The sequence below is a fragment of the Cariama cristata genome, unplaced genomic scaffold (genome assembly GCF_000690535.1).
Source record: "Cariama cristata isolate BGI_N322 unplaced genomic scaffold, ASM69053v1 scaffold140, whole genome shotgun sequence".
In the NCBI taxonomy this organism is placed as follows: Eukaryota; Metazoa; Chordata; class Aves; order Cariamiformes; family Cariamidae; genus Cariama; species Cariama cristata.
In genome coordinates this window covers 42,231-62,963 of record NW_009596139.1, presented here as the reverse complement: position 1 = coordinate 62,963, position 20,733 = coordinate 42,231, and the positions used below count along the sequence as shown (strand labels likewise).

General features: G+C 36.4%; 1 protein-coding gene across 1 annotated transcript; it reads left to right on the top strand.

Moving 5' to 3' along the window:
• Positions 1–1,780: 1,780 nt before the first annotated feature.
• On the top strand, positions 1,781–13,336 carry LOC104165033 (neuroligin-4, X-linked; the record flags this gene model as incomplete). Its single annotated transcript, XM_009704548.1, has 3 exons — positions 1,781–1,970; positions 3,808–4,597; positions 12,435–13,336. Coding segments are annotated over 3 exons (1,830 nt in total), but the record flags the coding sequence as incomplete, so codon positions are not given.
• Positions 13,337–20,733: the final 7,397 nt, after the last annotated feature.

Here is a 20,733-nt window from a genome sequence, read left to right as displayed (position 1 = left end):
CAAATGCTATTTAGCAGTAAGGATATGATTCATATTACTGCAATTGAAGCAACTGTTTTGTGAAAAATACAAGAACTCATCAGACACTTGCTGACATTAAATACCTATTAGTAATTACTAATTAAATATGAAAAAGATTCTTTTGGGCACAAGGTAGTACATTCCATTCAATCATGTGTAACCTTGCATGCAGAAATTTATTCCACCATAACGCAGGCCATATAGCATTCCATATTTAGAGTTTAATCCTTATGTGATCTTGCTTTTAAACACTGAGGCTGGATTTTGCATCTCATTGTAGGAATTTTACCATAGAAAACATTACAGTGAAAGTCCAACAGGTGTGAATGTCTGACACATCTAATTTCTTCTTCTTTTCTCTTGCCTTTCTTTCTCTTCTGCTTCCTCCATCTTAGGAACCCCTTCACCTTGTGAATTTTCATTCTTCCTATCACTGAAAAAACAACTACAGCCACTGCAAAGAGATCTGTTCCCCTTTGCCAAAGCAGATGAAATGTACTGCAAGGTCTTTTTTTCACTTGGGACCTCAGGCTTCCCTTGCGGTCCTTCCTAGGAGCATGAAGGTCTTGTCACAGCAGGATAAGGTGGCTCAAGATTACAGACTCTCTCATCTCAAACTGCTCCAGGACTGCAGATCTCCTGAGTCTTGGGGCCATCTTCTGACAAATTTGTCTGAACTGATAATTAGCTTGGAAACATCAGCCAAGGGATTTCCTTGTTTTGTCTTGATAAGCAGCCATCAGCGGTGCCTAAATCAGTAATGTCCATCTGAAAACTTCCATATGCTGTAAGGTATTTCTAATAGACTTCTGACTTCCAGCTGTCTGACAGGAAAAGGTCGGTGGGAGTTAAAAAGAGGAGTGTGAGTACATGGCTCGATGTGGTAATTTGGATGTCGCACAAGGTCTTAACTGTGAATGACAGGCAGTGCGGATAACTGCAATGTTTCACCTTAGCTGGTTTCAGAAAAACAAAATTAATCTCAGTCCTAGTCTTTTGGTCATTTTGTTCTCAGTTGCAAGACAAGCAGCAAACGTGTCATGCTTTGTTTCTAAAATCTGATAACCGCAGTACAGGAACAAAAAATAGCAGTGCAGCTTTCCCTGCAATTTCCAAGGAAAGAGACAAAACCTGATTTGTTCAGATAAGATCTCCCTACAAAAGGCTGAACTGCCAAGGATTTACCTGCTATCTTCCTAATAATTTTTCCTTAAGCTTTTTTCTGTTCCTTTTACTATTTTCTTCATCCTTCTTTTTCTATTTCTGAGTATGTCTATCCACATCACAAGTACAATAATTTAAAGAGCTATGTAGTTCAGGACAATTTTGGTCCACGGTAAGAAACATTTAAATTAATGTGTTAGGGAGCCTTGTTCTCAGTGGAAGACTGGGTATCTGCCTCCTTCTTTGCACAAAAGCAATTTCCTACGTTTTTGTACCTTGCTCATATACAGTTATCAAATGTTTAAAATCTTCAGTCTGTATTGTTACATTAGTATAGAATTATTTCAGAAAGAAAATAATGATTTTTCACAAATGTGACCTCTGGAGTAGGGAAAAGCAAACCAAAGCCAAACAGCATACAGAATGAGTTCCACTGCCTGCACTGAAGACATTTAACTAGGACCGTGACCTTTAAAAAAGAGGAAGAAAAAAAAAGCCCAGAAGATGAAAAGATGAGAAGATGTGTTGTGAATATGTGGATACCCTTTAGCTAACTCTCTATCTGGTGAACTAAAATTATCTTTTTTTTTGCCTTATAGGTTTTTTAAGTACTGGGGACCAAGCTGCAAAAGGCAATTATGGATTGCTTGACCAAATCCAAGCTTTACGTTGGATTGAAGAAAATATTGGATCTTTTGGAGGAGACCCAAAAAGAGTTACTATTTTTGGATCTGGGGCAGGAGCTTCCTGTGTCAGTCTCCTGACACTCTCTCACTATTCAGAAGGTAACAATCTTCTGAGCAAAGCTTTTTTTTTTTTTTTAAATGTTATATTGTAACCAAAATGGCCGTATCAGATAGGCTGAATTAGAATCACATGAGGTCTGTAATTTTTGTAAAATACCTACTAGCTAGTATTCTGGATTTGTATTAGTCAACATAAATATTTTTATATGAAAAATTAAATGCTATTATAGCAGAAATTTTGTGCAGCAAATGCCATGGGCAATATACTTAATCTAGCTTTATCAACAGTCTCCACTGGCTGTTCTGTCAAAGAATTTGCTCTAATTAAAATGGAAAAGAGCAGTGACCTTTTTTATTTTTTACAGACTCTTGTCTGCACTTACAACATGTATTTAGATGCTTTCCTTACTTAATAATAACATAATTTAACCTTATTAAAAATGTATTTAACTCCCCACAAGTACTGTGTGATCCCACACACAGTTCTTTAGATTTTGGTAAGTGTTTGAGCTGGGGGATTTCTACCCTAAACACCTCACTCCCCCCAAAAAATAACCCCAAGAGTGTAAAGTGCCAGTACTGAACCATAAATATTCCTGGTGATAAGACCAAATCTACAAAGAATTTATAAAAGAAGATAAGACCAAAATATCTATTGTATTTATAAGTCCATGCTACTTCTATCACATTAAAACAGGCAGAAATATGACAGAAGGCTAAACCCTAGCAAGCAGTTGTAGCAGGGTGGCTGGTAGACACACCCTATTTGGAAATACATAGAATTATACCTGACAATTCACTCTACTGATACAAATAGGGTGCACTGAATAACTGTTGAGTAAGCCATGCCAAAATCAAGCAGATAGAACCATGAAAAACTTAACTAATCACATCATTGAAATTTTTTAACCTGTGCAGTAAGTAGTCACCACAAAGATATATCAACCACAGCCAGTTTTTCTCATAAATGCTTCAAGGTCTTTAAATGTTTTTGTAGATGTTGATGTCTTTGACATTTCAAGAGCTTGACAGTAGAACCATGTGCAGAGGAGGCCCAGGCATTTTAGTTTAAGTATAAAATAGGCCATTTTAGTGATCTTATGAGGAAAAACTAGACGGCGCAGATTCACCAGTAAGCTCCAGTTGTTTTTCAGTGCTCTGACACAAAGAAGCTCTTCAGACTGGGTCTTTCATTTCTTTATATTAGTACATATAAAACAACCAGAAAGAACTATTGAATCTCATCTTACTCTTTTCTGAAAAATGTAAATATATTTGAATTCAACTTATAGGTAGTGCTAACACACACACAAACACACACAAACAAAAATTAAGATAGTAAAAAAAAAATTATGTCAGAGTAGAAGTCTCAAGCCTATTAAATTGATTTTAACAGAGCAGATTTTTTCAAATTATATGATACATGGCTTCTGTGAAGGAAATGAGAGTGTGTAATTTTCATTTGACCTTTAAACTACTGAAGAGTGCATTTATGAGAGTCATTTACATGGTGAAGAGGATATGATTGCTTGTAGCTGCCACTCCTTTAAAGACATTTTTACAGGACTACCACTGTGCTAAGGCCATTAAAGATGCAAGAAAACTGCAGTACAAGCATGAGTTTTGTTCTTGAAACAGGAACCTGAAACCTTCATGCTTTATGTGTGTGAGCATCAAGAACAAGAGAGATTTTAATTAGTAACCTATTAGAGATAATAAAAATGGAGCAGTGAGTAGAATATATGGAAACTGAACTGAAATTTAGGTATATACATCCTTTAGTGATTGTGTAATCAAAACTTTCTTTGCTTAGTGAAAGCTGTTTTTTTTTTTTAATGTATAATTGGATTTGCATTTAAACAATTTGCACCTGCAGGTTTGTTCCAAAAGGCAATCATACAGAGTGGAACAGCCCTGTCCAGCTGGGCAGTGAACTACCAGCCTGCCAAGTACACTCGGATATTGGCAGATAAAGTAGGCTGCGACATGCTGGATACCACTGATTTGGTTGAATGTCTTCGAAATAAGAATTACAAAGAACTCATTCAACAGACCATCACTCCAGCCACGTACCACATTGCCTTTGGGCCTGTGATAGATGGAGATGTGATTCCAGATGACCCTCAGATTCTCATGGAGCAAGGAGAATTCCTTAACTATGATATAATGCTGGGTGTGAATCAGGGGGAAGGTTTGAAATTTGTGGATGGCATTGTAGACAATGAAGATGGTGTTTCCCCCAATGATTTTGACTTTTCTGTCTCCAATTTTGTGGACAATCTATATGGTTATCCAGAAGGGAAAGATACACTGCGAGAGACCATTAAATTCATGTACACCGACTGGGCAGATAAAGAAAACCCTGAAACAAGGCGGAAGACCCTGGTCGCTCTTTTTACAGACCACCAGTGGGTTGCTCCGGCTGTTGCTACCGCTGACCTGCATGCCCAGTATGGATCTCCAACTTATTTCTATGCATTTTATCACCATTGCCAAAGTGAAATGAAACCAAGCTGGGCTGATTCAGCTCATGGTGATGAAGTCCCTTACGTATTTGGGATTCCTATGATTGGCCCCACAGAATTGTTCAACTGCAACTTTTCCAAGAATGATGTCATGCTCAGTGCAGTTGTTATGACATACTGGACCAACTTCGCCAAAACTGGGTAAGTTTGACCCCCAGCATTCCTTTTTGTTGATAGCATATTTCCAAAATAGTCAGTACCCCATTGCAGTGGCTTCAAACCCTGATCTTGCAGTAGTATTATAACACTATTTGCGTAAGAGAGAAGGTAACTGAGCTTATTCATATTTAATAGATTTTTAATTAGTGTGTTCCCTCAAACTGTTTTCTTTCAGTAGCTCAGTGAGAATAATAATGCACTGTATTTTTGATTCAAAAAATAGGGCCATTATTAAGACAAAGCATGTCTCAGAGAAAAGGCGGCTCACTAAGATACTGAAAAATCAGAGGCAATGTCTGCTACTTGAGGAAGGAACTGTCAGGCAGATAGCACTTATCTGCTACAAAAGAAAGGAAGTTCTTGTTTTTAGCGACCTTCACAGGGATGGGGACCCAGGGAGGAATTAGAACAGAAAGGCAGACACTGGAAAGATTTTTCTCTCTGAGGGCTATAATGGCAATACTAAGTACTTGACTGGAATGAAGAGGAGACTTAGATATAAATTTTGCTTTGAGAAAGTTAAAAATGTAAATTAATTCTGCTTATGAAACAAAACAGACATCAATGTTTTGCTGAAATAGAGTTGTAAACATCAAGGAAAGAACACTCAAAGCAGCTTAATCTGCGAGTGCTATTAATAATTTCAGTTCTCTTCCTATAACATTCCTTTAAAGAGTATTGCAGTGTTTTACTTGAACAGCAAGGGCTTTTTTGTTAACCTTGAGTCTTCGATACTGAATTAAAACAAAGATACTTGTGGCACAAAGGGGCTGTAAATCTTTCCCATGAATGTTTAATGGCAGGATTGGGCTCTGGAAACTGCAGCTTTACTGCACTGCAGTGAGTGGTATGCAGCTATATAAGAAAAATTCAGAGATGCCTAGTGAAACACTCAGAAGCTTCAGCAGCTCTTGCAGCCTTTAATGAATCCAAATGACGTTCAAGGGAGAGAGATTTTGCAGTCTTAACAAAAACCTCAAGCATGAATTGAGTGAAAAACAATCAAATGCTTCAGGTCAATTTACAAGGCAAAAAGGAAGCTTTTGTTGCACTGCATTTTAGACAAACAGGTACTTTTGCATCCAGAAAACCCACAGTACTGCAACAACAGCGAATGAACTGTGGAATATTTAGATGTATTTTGGCAGCACAGAGTCATCAGTACTGGAATGGCCAAACTTCAGGATGAAAGCTTGGTTTATGGACAGAGAATGCCGCATGCTGGCTGTACCGCACGCTCAGAAAGATGATTATACCATCAGTCTGTCTTTATTTTTATAGATGAAGTGCCACATATATAGAGAGGACTTCAGATCCTCACAAATATACATCATTGGAATTATTATGGAGTTGCACAATCTCCACAGTCTCACTATTATTTACAATTACTTTATGACTATTCCCTGTAGAATAAGAAGTCGTATTTAAGCAATTTTTTGAGGCTGACAGGAGCTTCTCACAGTCACAGCTGCCACCATTACTCATAATTGCAAGCACTTTCCAGCTGTTGCTACTTGAAAGCTAATTTCAGCAGGCTATACATGCCATCACCCAGTTCTCTGGTTATGAACCCATTGTCATACTACACCTAAAGGCACAACAGGTGCTTTGGGAGAGTCATTAGTCATTTCTGAAACTTCACCATTGCTGATGAGACAGGAATGGGTTATATCTCCTATTACAGACTTGCCGCTTTATAGACAGTCTGAAAGACATGACATTAAAAATGACCTCTAGCTGTAAAATTTAAGTTTTCACAAGGAAAGGAAAAGAGCAACACAAGATGCATTACCTTGATGTTTTTTTTCTTCGGTTAAATGAACAATGATTAATTGTTCTGGGTAGTACAAAAGAATACTTGGGGAAAATAATGTTTTAAGATTACATTTGCTCTGCACCTCTGATGCCTCCAGTGGAAAAGGGAAGGTTGTAGCACCTGAAGCCTGGAGCAACAGGGGACATATCTGGGATAACCATTCTCCTCTCTACCCTCTCACATGCAATCTGGAATCCATGTGCCCACTCAGGTCTTCCAACTCTCAAAAAGATTTGATTTGGGTTTTTTTCCGCCCTTTCTTTAATTAATTGTTTCCCATCTTTATTCTGATAAAACTTTGCTTGCTTTGTGTTTGTACCCATGACAGCACATATAAAAAAATCTGTTAACGGAAAGATTTTATTATTCCACGTTTCCCTTTAGGTGAGCCTTGAACATTAAAACTGCAGATTTATTTATTTAATTTTAACGTCCCTGAGACATTTTTCAATCTTGATGACTCCCACAGAGGCTGCATCCAGGTACTTATTGTATAATTACGGCTCAGGTGGTGCATCCTTCTGATAGACTGTGCTGGGCTTTTAACCGATATGCCACCTGCTGCTAAAAAACACACATTGTTTAATGGGCTTACTGCCAAGGCTGGGTTTGGAGGGCAGGTCAATGTTGTAAAATCACTAGGTGTCTAAGACACTGCATAAGGCACAATGTTATATTGTGTTTTACTTTGATGTCAGTTACTGAAACTAGCAAATAGGAGGTGACAATTAAAGTGTTTAATGACAAATGGATCATGCTTGAAATGAATACGTGGAAGCTGTATTTTGCTAATCCTCCATTTTCTGTCTTGCTATTTATTTTTTTTTTTTGCATTAACAGTTGTTGTGGCCTTTTCAAAACTGTGTTTCTAACATTCCTTAGAAATAGGAAGTAATTTGTTATAGAGTAGGTGTGAGAAACTACATTTGGGATACAAAAATGACATGAAAATACAGCTTTTGATTCCACTGTGTGCAAAATGATACGTGAGAGCTTCATTAAGAGGTGTACTTAAAGCTTCAGTCTCCTGCCAGTAGTACTATCCTAACTGTAATGTTAATTTTATATGCTCAGATGTTCTGTTAGTTAGGGCCATGTTACACCCTTCACAGATACATCAGCAGGGGGAGAGTGAATGACATGAGGGGATGTGTGCGAGACCGTCACAGATACTCTGCCAGCTACACTCTTGTGAAGAAGGATTCGAAGTTTCATAGAGTAGAAACGAAGCCGTGATCTCATTAGAGGCATCTATAGGGTTTCTAAAAATTACCCTGTTTTTGCTCTCATTCATCCAGCTTTATCTAGGTTGGTGATGAGAAAGATAAAGGCCTAAAGGATATATCCATGCTTTCTTTGTAATTCACATAAATGCTCCTGAATTATTTTACCACCATTAATTCTGAAGCAAAAACCTGAGTTATTAAGGATGTCTATGTTTCATATTCAGTTTGGCTTTCTAATGGAAGAAACAATTAAACTTACAATGATTAAAGCGTATTTTCAAATCAATTCTCTGTGAACTCCTTTACGAGCCTGTTGCATTTCTTTTTGATGCTTTTGTCTGAAGAAATAACTGTCTCCAATGGCCAATCTGTGTTGGTCACAAAACCAGTGTACTTAGGCTTTGCTTTCCTTAGTAGTTATAATAGCTGACTGGGAGCATGGTAACAGTGGGACCTGAGGAGATAAGTAAGGAAAGGAGGTAAGGGAAAATATGCTTGTGTACCAGTGCTTCAGGGAGGAATGGCTGTACCGTTATTAATATTGTGACAACATGCAAAATCAGTGGAAGCATGAAGGAATGCCACGTGGTCTTTCTCTTTTTTTTTTTTTTTGTTTTCCATATGGAGAAAAGAGGACTACTGAAAGAAAATAAATGATCAAGGCCTTTCAGTGTCCTGGAGACAGACTCAGTATATACCTGTTAAGACATTTTGTTCTCCAATGAAGTTAGAGAATGATACACAAGAATAAAACACCTTAAGTACATTAACGTAACAGTTCCATCGGCCTGAGTGATAGTTAATGCTGTTGCAGAAGTAGTTAAAAGATTAATGGTATTTCAGTATGTTACATGGAATTCAGGATAAGAGAAAACTTAAGATTCCCCATCATTCTTCCTGTACCAGTATCACCAGATATGATATCCCTCATTTGCCCTCCAGGTCAGCTATTAATTCACCTTATGAACAGGAATGTGTGTTGCTCTTCAGTCAGCATCCATTGCAGACACATTTACTTTATATCACCTGAGAAAAAAATCAATGCTTTGAATGTACATTTGTAGCCCATGAGGTGTGAATTAAATGACAATACACAGCAACATGTTAAATTAAGCAAAACCAGTGCAGACTGAAAGTGGGGAAAAAAGTGACAGGTGAAATCAGATGATTCTGCATATTAATAAAAAAATACCTTAGATAAGACAAGAAAGACTATCATATGGTCATCTATCATATGGAAGACAAGTTCAGGCATTTCATGATGGGGCATTTTTTGATGGAGAAGCTATTTAAATTGAATTCTAAAGGTGGTGAAAATAAATAATCAGAGAGCAAAATGAGCAACAATTATCATGAATTTTATTCTAGCAGTAGGATGAAGAAAAAAAAAAAAAAGCCTCCTTGCCAACTAGTAGGATTGGGAAACAATTTCTCTAGTCCCTATGAGAACCATTACTGGAGGAAGTACAGAACTGAAAATATATTATTCAGATTATATTTTTATTGCAATGTTTGCAGCGGGATTTTAAAGGAGGGTTTCCTAGCAGCCTTTTGTTCTGTAATTACGCACTTGAGCCTCAAGAATGTCCAGAAACTCAAAGACCATGTGAGAGGCTAAAAAAAAATGAAAGGGGATTTGAAGTTAAAGTAACACATCAGAAGTTTTGTCAAACAGCTGATTTGATAGGAGAAGTAACTATATGTACATCTGTATTTTATGCCTATCTATGATACTGGAAAAGTGTTCATAATACGATGAACTGCCCAAATACTCGAGAAAAAGACTTAACATGTCATAAGTTGTATCCTTATGATTTTATGAATTGTCTTCAGGTTATATAGAGGGAGGGCAAATGAAAGTAAAAATCCTCTTATTTATATCCACTGAATATTTTTGGTAAATTATCATTAGTCTGTAAAACCAAGATCCATGCATTATGAGATCCGCTATTTAGGACTGGACTTAGTTATTCCATTTTCTTTTAAAAAAAAATCATTTAGATACCTATCCTCCAAATTCAGACTGAATATTCAGATCATTTATTCAGTTATTAAGTGGTCAACCCTAATGTTGATGCCAATGGTAGAATTCTGATACCCTCAGCAAAAAAAAATTACTTGTCTGTAGGGCTGGCTGATTTTTTTCTGTTCCTTGTTTCAATGGTCAGCTTCATGCCCACACACAGCCATGTAAACAAATCCTGAAATAGAAAACTAGCTTCCTGTAAAGTAATTTTCTCTCTTGTGGTTGGAGGAGATGGCAGCATAATTGGCTATTCCTAATAGGTACAGTTAAAAAGGAGAGGTGGAGGTAGAGAAAGGAAGAGAGGGAAAGGAAAGGGAGGCTGATATTTACTTATTTTGTGGGCTGTTTGTAAGGGAAGAGAACACTAATTTTAAAACTGTTTAGTAGCTAAAAAATCATCATCTGCTGTCATTTTTATAGGGCCACAAAAAAAAAAAAGAATGAAAAGTGCATGTCCAGCTTGGCTCATTGAAATGAGTTTCCAGCTTCTTCATCTCCTGTACTGTGTATCAAATGCAACTCATTTACATGAGCTAGCTTAATTTACAGGTTTTCTGTTGGACACTTCCCAGAGTGCTGTGAATCAGGACAGCAAGTGGGGAGAACACAAGATGGATTTTGTGCTGAAACTATTACAGGATTTTGAGTTTCTGACAAGAAAAGTGTTTTACATTTTGATAATCTTCCTGATTTTTAATTTGATTTAGAATTTATGTATTGAATCTCAAAATACTGTAGTAGTAGGTACATCGAATTGGGCCAATATCTTCTCCTTTGGATTTGCCAAATCTTTCAGTCTGTTCTTTAAGAACAAAAGAAATACTTTTATTTCCTTCTTGAATGCATGCTAGAATCCCTCGAAGTAGCAGCATATATCTGCTGCCGTACTGCTTGGATGTGGATATTACTTCTGTAGCTTCAACTAGGATGAACAATTACTAAGCAGTTATCTTTTTCCTCAGAATTAACACAATTTGGCTAACTGTTACTACATAAAATGAAAAATAAATAAAGAAACAGATAGATAGATAGATAGATAAATGAAATCACCACAGTTCTGGAACCCCTAGATTATCTCTTACTAAGATGGGAAATATTTGATACAGTACAATATAAAAAAAAGAAAAAAACAAACCACCCCAAAGAAAACCCAAACACCTAAAATGACAAGCATAAGTAAACGAAAGTACCAAAATTATACAGAAAAAGAATTCTTCCTTTCACTTAAAAAAAGGTGACATAAATTCTTTCAGGTAAACAGATGAATACAGGAATTACAGGTTTATTAAAATCAAATTACCAGTCTGGTTTAAGAATTAAGGAATAACTCTTTATGAACAGCGAAGGAATGCTAAACTAGGTAATCATGTTCATGAGCTTTTGAAAATGGAAAAAGAGAAGAACTAAGACACTTTAAAAACTCTACCGATGGGTCTTGGTATTCCCGTAACATACATAACAGTATATTGAAAGAAAAGGAAAATATTAGAATCGTTTTCACAGGAAATAAACTAATGCATATGGGAATGGAAAAGAGAATGGAAAGTTCTCAGAGTAATGCACAGAAAATGAATCATATACTCTCAATATAATATATCACAAAGTCCCAGAAAGTACTCTGTCTTGCAAAAGAAGATTCAAACTCATGCATAACGGAATATTAAACTCAGTATTAGTACATTTAAATTTCTGTGGTTTTTCATGCCAAGAGGAAGTCGTATTTGGTAAAGTTTAGCAAAATTATAAGGATAGCTAGACATTAGCCACATTTAAATGCTTTTTGTGCCATTAGTTTGTCTTTATTGTGAAGCTGTAAGAACAAAAGAAAAAAGAAAAGATGGGAAAAGCATAATTTCAATGAAATATTTGGGTTACCAATTTTTAAATTATCTCTGAGTAGTGTGCTACACTTATATCTACTAGTACTATGCTACTACTTAACTACTATAAAACTTGTTGATCTCAGCTAATATATTTCTCATCCCTACAAACTGGGACAGAATTAAGGCTCACTGTCGTACGGCCGTTAGACATAGTTATTTAGTAGCAATAAGCACAAAGAAGTTTCAAACAGTAATCTGCTAATGTAAATGATGGAAAGATTTGCAACATACAAATACTTCAAAGGCTTTTCCCTAAAGTAGATATTTGAACAAAGGGGGACTAATAGCTCAGTAAAGGAACACAAAGAGAAATAGTTCCTAGTTACATGTATTAGCCCTACCACTTCATGCTTTGAAGTTTTTTATGTAATATACACAGCTAATATGAATTCTTATGGTCACATGAACTTCCAGTGTTGCCATAGGGATTAGATACCCATATTTACTGCTTACAGCAGTAGAAGTAGTGGTATCTTAAATAAGAAAGTTCATGTCAAACCTTGAGCAGAGCTGAACGTACACCTTTACTATGGACAAAGGTAGGTAGTACCTCTCTAAGACAGCTTTAGAGTATGATACTGAATCACAGAACTTCAGAGGAGCTTTTGGGAGCTGAAACACAACCGTTTTTCATGTAAAAAAGTATTATAGTTTCTGAGATGCATGGTACAGTGCAAGTAATTTTTCTTTTGTTTATTTATTAACATCTGTTGTTAAGTTAGGGAGGATTTTTAAGCTTCTGTTTTTAGGTTATGTTAATTACCAGATAAACCATTAACTGAAAGATGGAGGGGGTTTTGAGTTCTGCGTTTGGTTTTGGTTTTGGTTTTTTTAATGATTATAATATTGCCTGTTTTTATTTTCGTAGAGATCCAAACCAGCCTGTTCCACAGGACACAAAGTTCATCCACACAAAACCCAACCGCTTTGAAGAAGTGGCCTGGTCCAAATACAATCCTAAAGACCAGCTTTATCTGCATATTGGCCTGAAACCCCGAGTTCGTGATCACTACCGAGCAACAAAAGTTGCTTTCTGGTTGGAGCTCGTACCTCACCTTCACAACCTGAATGAAATATTTCAGTACGTTTCCACAACAACTAAAGTCCCCCCTCCTGACATGACATCGTTTCCTTATGTGACACGACGTTCTCCTGGTAAATTGTGGCCAGCCACCAAACGCCCAGCAATGACACCTGCCAACAATCCCAAACATTCAAAAGACACCCATAAAACAGCTCCGGAGGATACAACAGTTCTGATAGAAAACAAGCGAGATTACTCCACAGAGCTGAGTGTCACCATTGCTGTGGGGGCATCCTTGCTGTTCCTCAATATTTTAGCTTTTGCTGCATTATATTACAAGAAGGACAAGCGGCGTCACGAGACTCACAGGCGCCCTAGCCCCCAGAGGAACACAACCAACGATATCGCACACATACAAAACGAAGAGATTATGTCGTTGCAGATGAAACAGCTAGAACATGACCATGAGTGTGAATCACTGCAGGCCCATGACACACTGAGACTAACCTGTCCACCTGACTACACGCTTACTTTGAGAAGGTCCCCAGACGACATCCCGCTAATGACACCCAACACCATAACCATGATTCCAAATACATTAACAGGAATGCAGCCTTTGCATACTTTCAACACCTTCAGTGGAGGACAAAACAGTACGAATTTGCCCCATGGACATTCAACCACTAGAGTATAGCTCAGCCCTTCCCCCTCTACCCTCACAAGCCACTTGGAAGAAAGAAGAAAAAAAAAAAAAAAAAAAGAGGAAAAAGTTATAATACCATCCATTGAACACCTTGCCAAAATCTAAAATAAAAACAAATAAAAGAGGAGGACAGTCATTATTTTCTTACTGATCCTTCCCACAGAAACTCTCTGATGTTAAAGGTTGACTACAAACCCTGTGAAATGTGAAAAGTGTACATTGCTGTTACGATACTGCTTTAAGATCTCAGCCACTTTGATTGAAAGTTGAGGCCAGAAGAAGTCACTTAAAATGATGTTTTGAGTGTAACAAGCAAAGCAGAGTCTTCTGGAACACAGAGCCAGTGACTGTACAGGTGGTTTTTTTGGTTGTGTGTTTTTTTTTTTTTAATAAATAAAATAGTAAAAAAAATTCTTTATGTGCCATACCATGAATGGCCCTTGTTAAAACAAAGACATCACCATGGGCTTTTACCCAGCATATGAAGCTGTAATCCAGATGGGGGAAATAGAATTTTATTATTAAAAACAAAAATGAAAAAAAAAGAGGAGGACTGACTATGCAGTAAAATACGTATAGTTCTGTGCAAAGAGATGATTTGCCAGCCTGAACTATATTTAAAGAAACTTTGTAAAAATGTACATAGCTGTGAGTTTAAAAAAAAAAAATAAAAAAAAAGAAGCAGCTTTTATTGATGTTTTCAGTTTGAAAAGAGCTTTTAGAAAGATTGTGCATTCGGTTGTGACCTATGTGTATATACATTAGTCATATCACCTCTGTTTCCTCCAAGCCCAAAGGAGGAATTTCTTCTTAATTACTAGTGGTAAACAAAAAACATGACTTTTTCTAACATGTTTCATTTATATAAGGCCATGGTGTCATGCAGAGGATACAGTTGTCTGTGTGACCTGCGCATTTTCTCTTACAGGTTACACTAGTGCATGTTAAAGTATTCATAGGAGATTGTTGTTCTTTTCTGGAACTTTTTTTTTTCTATAATTTAATTTTGTGTTAGCCTTTGTTAAATTGCAACACAGCAATGGATTGGAAAATGGAGAAAACAAAAACACAAAAGAAAATAATTACTGTTTTAAGCTTGTTGAACTAAACCAAGAAACATCCAATAATATATATTCAGAGTCCAGTTTGTAGTTCTTGGTTATTGTGATACATTAGGAAGAGTTTTGTGCCCTGACAAAAGCAAAGAAAGCCTGTGTTTTAGTCAGTCTTTTCTGAGGAAAAGTAGCTCTGTATTCACCAGCAGTTGCAGCGGAATCTCAGCTGAGAAAGCACCTTCTTAGCTTTGCTAAACGAAATAAAATCACAATTTGAAAGTGGGGAAATGGTGGGTTGGCTGGCTGGCTGTTTTTTGAAGTGTTCAGAAATGATCAGTGTGTAAAGAACTTCTCTGCCTAGTATCCTGTTTTGTGCTTGAGAGTGTATCTGTCAGAAAATACTTTTTTTGCTGATTTATTACACAGCAGTCCCATAATCAGTGAACATTGTGGAGAGAGAAGCAGAGACGTTGTCAGCTGTTCTGCATCTGAATAAAACTGAAAATCCCAGAGAGCATCACTCTCCGGAAGGGCAAAATTCTTAGATGATTATTTCCTTCTGCCCTTCCTTCACTAGGAAACCAGTGGCCTAGCAGAGCTATCAAACAAAGGAACTTAGTAGTTTGATTCAAACAACTGATTTGAATGTGAAAAGCTAGAAATAAGTTCTTGCAGATGAAGACTGCTTTATATTTTGTCTTTGAAAGTTACTCCATCATTGATAGTAACCAAAGATATTTGAACAGATTGGTCTGCACTTGAACATGATTATCCCAGATGTATTTTCTATTATTAATTCACAACTAAGCTGCATCAATATCGTATGTCCCATAAGTATCTAACACAAGATGCCTTGTACCTCTTCTCATTTTCTATGGTTTTTGTTTTCTAATAAAATGTCTTAGAATAGTCGCCCCTACAAATAAAATCAAAGACAAGGTGATTCAATGAGGTCTATTCATCTGCACAACTCCTTGTTGTAGCAGGCAGTAAAACAGATGCTGAAGGAAAGAAATAAAAAGAAAGTTAATGACATGATAAAACTGCAACATGTGGCTGATATAATCCTTTATCTGTAATAAATGTGTTATAAACCTGACCTAGATGCTCAGGTTGGAATGTGATGAAGCAAGAACTCCAAAGTACAATGAGTAGCAAATGGAAAACTGTTGGTTTTTTTTTCACTGATCCATCACATAATATTAATTAATGCTGACTCTATACCAGGCCATTTCCACCACCTATGTAATGCCTCAGCTGAGATGCAGCAGTTCATAACTCTTAAAAAAAAGGTAAAAAAAAAGGAAAAAAAAGAGAAAAAAGTAAAAAAAGATAATGATGCTTGGCATCATAATCAGTTGGGTATGTTTGTAATGTGAATTACAGTATTTGTTTAGTACTTTCAATTGTCTTCTGCTAGCAATATGTACAGTACTGTGTCAGGCTTGTGACATTTGGGTAAAAAAAAGAAGTTCCTGTAAGTGAATGATTTTAGCTTTTGAAAGTAATTACAATCAAGTTGATTTAATAATTTGATACATCTGGACTGATGTATGATTTATAGAGGGAACAGATTTATAGGGTCTTCATAGAGTTCTATAATAATGATATCAAAATATACTTTGCAAACTGTAAAAGAAAAACAAAAGTACTTTCCCAGGCTTATATTCTTGACCTTAAGAGGCACACAGGGTTTAATGGGTTCTTCTGTTATTGTTTTGCAATTTTTTGTTTTTTGCCTTAAGTAATGATAGAAGATATATATGGCTGGACACATATGTATAAACTTTTCAGCAGCATTTTTAATAATAAAATATCACAGTATTTTCTAATGCTTTGTGCAAAGAACTACGTGTTCATCCTTTTTGTGTAGAAAGTCTTTCAGAGGTGTGTTTTCTGCCCCATCTCCATTTCATTATCTAATGTAAACAATGCCTTGATACACAGTACAAAAATATTAAAGTAACAGAGGTTGCACTTTTAAGTTAGCATTGAGTTTTCATGGCTTTGGTAGTTCTATAAGCTTGCCAGTAAAAGGAAAGAAATTCAGACAATGAAGATATAAGAGAATAAGCTCCATATATTTATTATCTGTATGCACTGCAAGTCCCACTGAAGCAATGGTTTAATTGTTCTGTTAGTACTTTCTGTAGCACCGAAAAAAACCTTAGGTAAGCAGCTTCCCATATTTGTGTAGAGCTTAGCAGCTGAAAAATGTATCTCCCAAATTAGAGATCAAAATAATTCAGATAAATCTAATACATCCAGCCTCTACAAGTAAATATACTTTCATTTTATATTTAAAATTTAGATAAACAATGAGTTTTGTTAGAAAACATATGTAGGAGTAGCAATATCAGTTACTCATATATATTTAAGGGATTTACATATATTGCAGGTATGTTAATATCATTCTTCCTTCAAAAGCGGAGTAAGTAAATAGTTTGTTCTTTTATGCTGTTAAATTCCATTTATCAACCAGGTTTCCTTTCACTGGAAAGGTACATAGACATTTTAGTCATTTGAGCTGGGTATTGTTTGCTTTCTGTAACTATTCTGCTGAATAGAGGTACTAACAGTAATGTTTGATGAATTTTGAGCTTATTATTGAAGAGTATTTGCAAAAAGCAAATTCTGAATGATTCATATCAGATTTTTGATATGAAGAATCAAGCTTCTGAGATAGAAACATATTATGTGCCTACTGACCTAATCAAGCAGCTGGAATTTTGAATATTGAATTTGTGTATAAAGCTTTTGCAAATAAACTGCAGATTTAGAATTGTTCAGCAAATATGTTTAATTACAGGTACACTTTGAAATTCCACAGCTCACTCTGAGATAATTTATACACAAGAAAAGGGGTTACAGTTGTGTCATTTCTGTGAATTGTTCACCTTAAATTGCTGGGTGAACTCAATAAATTACCTTCTTTTCAGTTAATCAATTTCACATTAAAAAAAAAGAAAAGCTTCAGAAGTTTGTTCATGCTAACTAAATATTGTGTTGTTTTATTTCTTTACTGTCTGAAATATAAATCTGCAGATTAGTATGTTCCTATTTTGACTTTGCTAAGAGTATACCAATTTAATGATATTTAATATCACATAAAAATCATATGAAATAATACCATGACAACTATGTACTTGTCTCAGATTTGTAGTTTTACATTTGTGTTATTTAATTATTGTCAACTGTTTCTCGTATTTTCATCTACAGCAGTTTGACATCACAAACCTCATCAGCCTGAATCTCTCCAGAGACCGTTGGCAGCTGGTAAAAACTGGGATTTTCATCCCACTGGAAATAATGATATTATGTATTTAATATCATAATATATTAAAATGCTTCTCAGCACCTCAAATTAGCCTGAAAAGCGAGATATTAACCTTTATTAATGCAAATGAAAAATAAGGAAGGGGTTTGGCAATGTCTAAACATCTTGTTTGAGCTGTAGCATAATAAATAACATTTCACTTTGGGATGAACTTTTGATTCAAAACGTTTTGTTTGGTGTTCCACTGTGGCCACCAAGATCCTCACTGTGTCTTCTAATAGTTCTGTTTTAAGGAAGTTATGCTTTCTCAGTCTTTTATAGCCCACCTAGACTACTTTATCCAAATTTTACTGTGGTAAAGAAACCCATATCACTCAGGGATGAGGTAGATGCAATCCAGCCACAAAGTCCAAACCAGAGAAATAATTTTGTCATAAAGTGAACTGCAGCTCCCATGAGACACAGTGGTAATTAAGGAGAATATGCATTAATATTCCAACAATTCAAATGTAAAATAAGCATGTAATACATTAGGTACATTCCATTTTTTGCAATGGAAAGTTGGCAAATTTTTGCAATACCTACATTTTCCCAACTTCATTTTCCACCCCTTCCCCACAAAGAATAGCAAAACATTTTCAGCCAGTTCTAGTCATTTCTGGAATATCTGTTCTTGTAAATGAGAAATGAAACAGATGACATCTTTTTGTTTTCCCTCCTACATGAAGACCCTCAAGTACTGAAAGCATAAAAAGTTCTTTCCTCTACTGCATTTTATCAGGGATTATAGGTAATCCAGATGCTTCAGAGTAGTCTTACTCCCAAGAGTCCAGGTTTAAATAAAAGGGAAAAGCCAGGCACAGAACTGACATATATTGACTTTGACTTAGACTAGACTGCAGAGTATGTTCCTTGCCAACAGCCAAAGATATGGCACAAAAATATAGTGAACTTTATCTATGTTTGATTTTTAAAATACTACATTTCTTGAGACGACATTCTCTTTTTTCAGCTTTTGATGTCTGATGTCATGCTTTTTGCTGTACCTAACTCACAACCCTCACTCATTTCATGTCATCTCATATCTGTTATCACTATTTCATCAGATACCTCCCCAAGAGGTACAAATATGTTTCCATGTGGTTTTTTTCTGTCACGACAGCTAAATTTGGCCTCAGATTTGTTTCATTCTGTGCTGTATGACTGTGAGAGAGCATTTTTCATCTGACATTTTCCTTGCTGCTTTTAGTGTTAAAAAAGTTCCAGTGACGGAATATTTACATGACAGTATTCATCATCCTTGAAAAGCATCAGTCTCTATGGCTGTCTGCACTTTGTGCCAGCCCAACGGCTTTGGTTTGACATGGTGTATGTCTCAGTGGGAAGTGTCAGCTTGGAGCCAGGCTCTCCTGTTCCTCTGCAGTTTGTATTACTGTTATTATTCACTGTTGGCATTTGTTTCATTTCTAAATTGGTCTTTAATCAAGGATAAATTAAGTTAGTCTGTCGTTCTGTTCCACAGCAAGATTTCTCAAACCCTAAAAGGTTATTGTTCTTAATTCTGGTTTAGATACAGCTAACTACACTGTACCATCAAAACATAAAAACCTTTCTAAGGTATTCAAATTTCCTGATTCTCCCAGCAGTGCAAACTAATGGGGGGCTGGCACAGTTAGCCTTGTACGACAAGAATTCACGGTATACTGCCTTCCACTTGGTGGGGACTTGTTTCACCTATCTGGGGAAATAAATACAGTTACCATTTTCATGCGTCAAAATTTCATTACATCATGTCAAAGGTAACCAAGACCTAAGGTAAAATTCAGAGAACCTGTTGATATGGAGGATCATGCTCTAGTGTCCTGCACTGGTGGTTATTCTGTAAAGGCAACAATTTGCAGGTCAATAGAGAGCAGCTGCATGAGTGCTTAGTACACTTCAGTCACTGGATATCTCACTTCAGAAGCTAGAGTGGAATTTGTGGATTTCAGGAAATGAAGATGACATTGCAAAAGTATTTTTAATGGAGTTTGTGCTTTCAAGAATGCCTATAAGCAGTAGCAAAGAAACTACAGGAAAAATGGTTTAAAATAAATAGAAAACACATGCAAATTGTTTCTAAATGAATGTGACTAGAAGAAATATGATACGATGTGATATGATGACCTTAAAAGAATGTGATGGATTTCTTCTGTGTGAAGGGCCAATAGAAAAAAGGACAAGTATCTCAAAGGATACGTTTTTACAGGGTCTAGTCAAATGAAATCTCTGCAGATAATGAGATTATAATGGGACTTCGAACAGAGATGTTGTGTCATAATGCTATACTATATGGATTTAAATATGTTGAATATAATCTACAATGCTCATCTGGGTATTGAGAAGTATAAAATTAGATCCCAAGATGCCCTACTTTAGCCCGACAACAGTGCTGCCATGGTAGATAATACAACAAAGTGAAATGTGCGCTTGTGTCAGGGAATGATGAAAGAAACATTCAACTTATTTTATTCCAAGAAAGGCAAAGTGCCAGACTCAATAAATAGGGAATAATGACAGTACAAGCCAGGCACAGGTCCTGCCTGGAGAACCATCTTGCATGTAAAGACCAACAGAGGTATTATACTCCAAATCTGCTTTTTTCCTCACTTTCCTGGTGGTGGGGCATGGAGAGGGAAGGTCCCTGGCATATGCTGTGTTCCAGTAACCACTGGCCCTCGAGCCCTCAAAAATCAGTGACAACTAATACACCTTAGAGGTCCCTCTGAGCTGGAGCTGGGACCAAGAAACAAGGACTGGGAACTGTTTGCTTATTTCTACCATTTTTTTCTCTACTCAGTGAAGGATGGTCAGGAAGAAGTAAGGGAAGAGAAGCAATGTGCTGCCAGCTTTCCCCAGTACTCTGAGAGAGCCAGCCAAGCTCCTTACTCAGTTTTCAGTAGGGCTGCCAGCTGCAAAAAAGACAATGGAGGCACTCAAGGAGCAGTGGTCAGTGAGGGATTTGCTGAAGATGGGACAACAGCCATTTGCTGAGTTGATTTGTGAGGCTTGGATGCCTCTCTCTGCCCCATTATAATGGGCTTATTAAAAAATTTTTGTGTTGCTCCC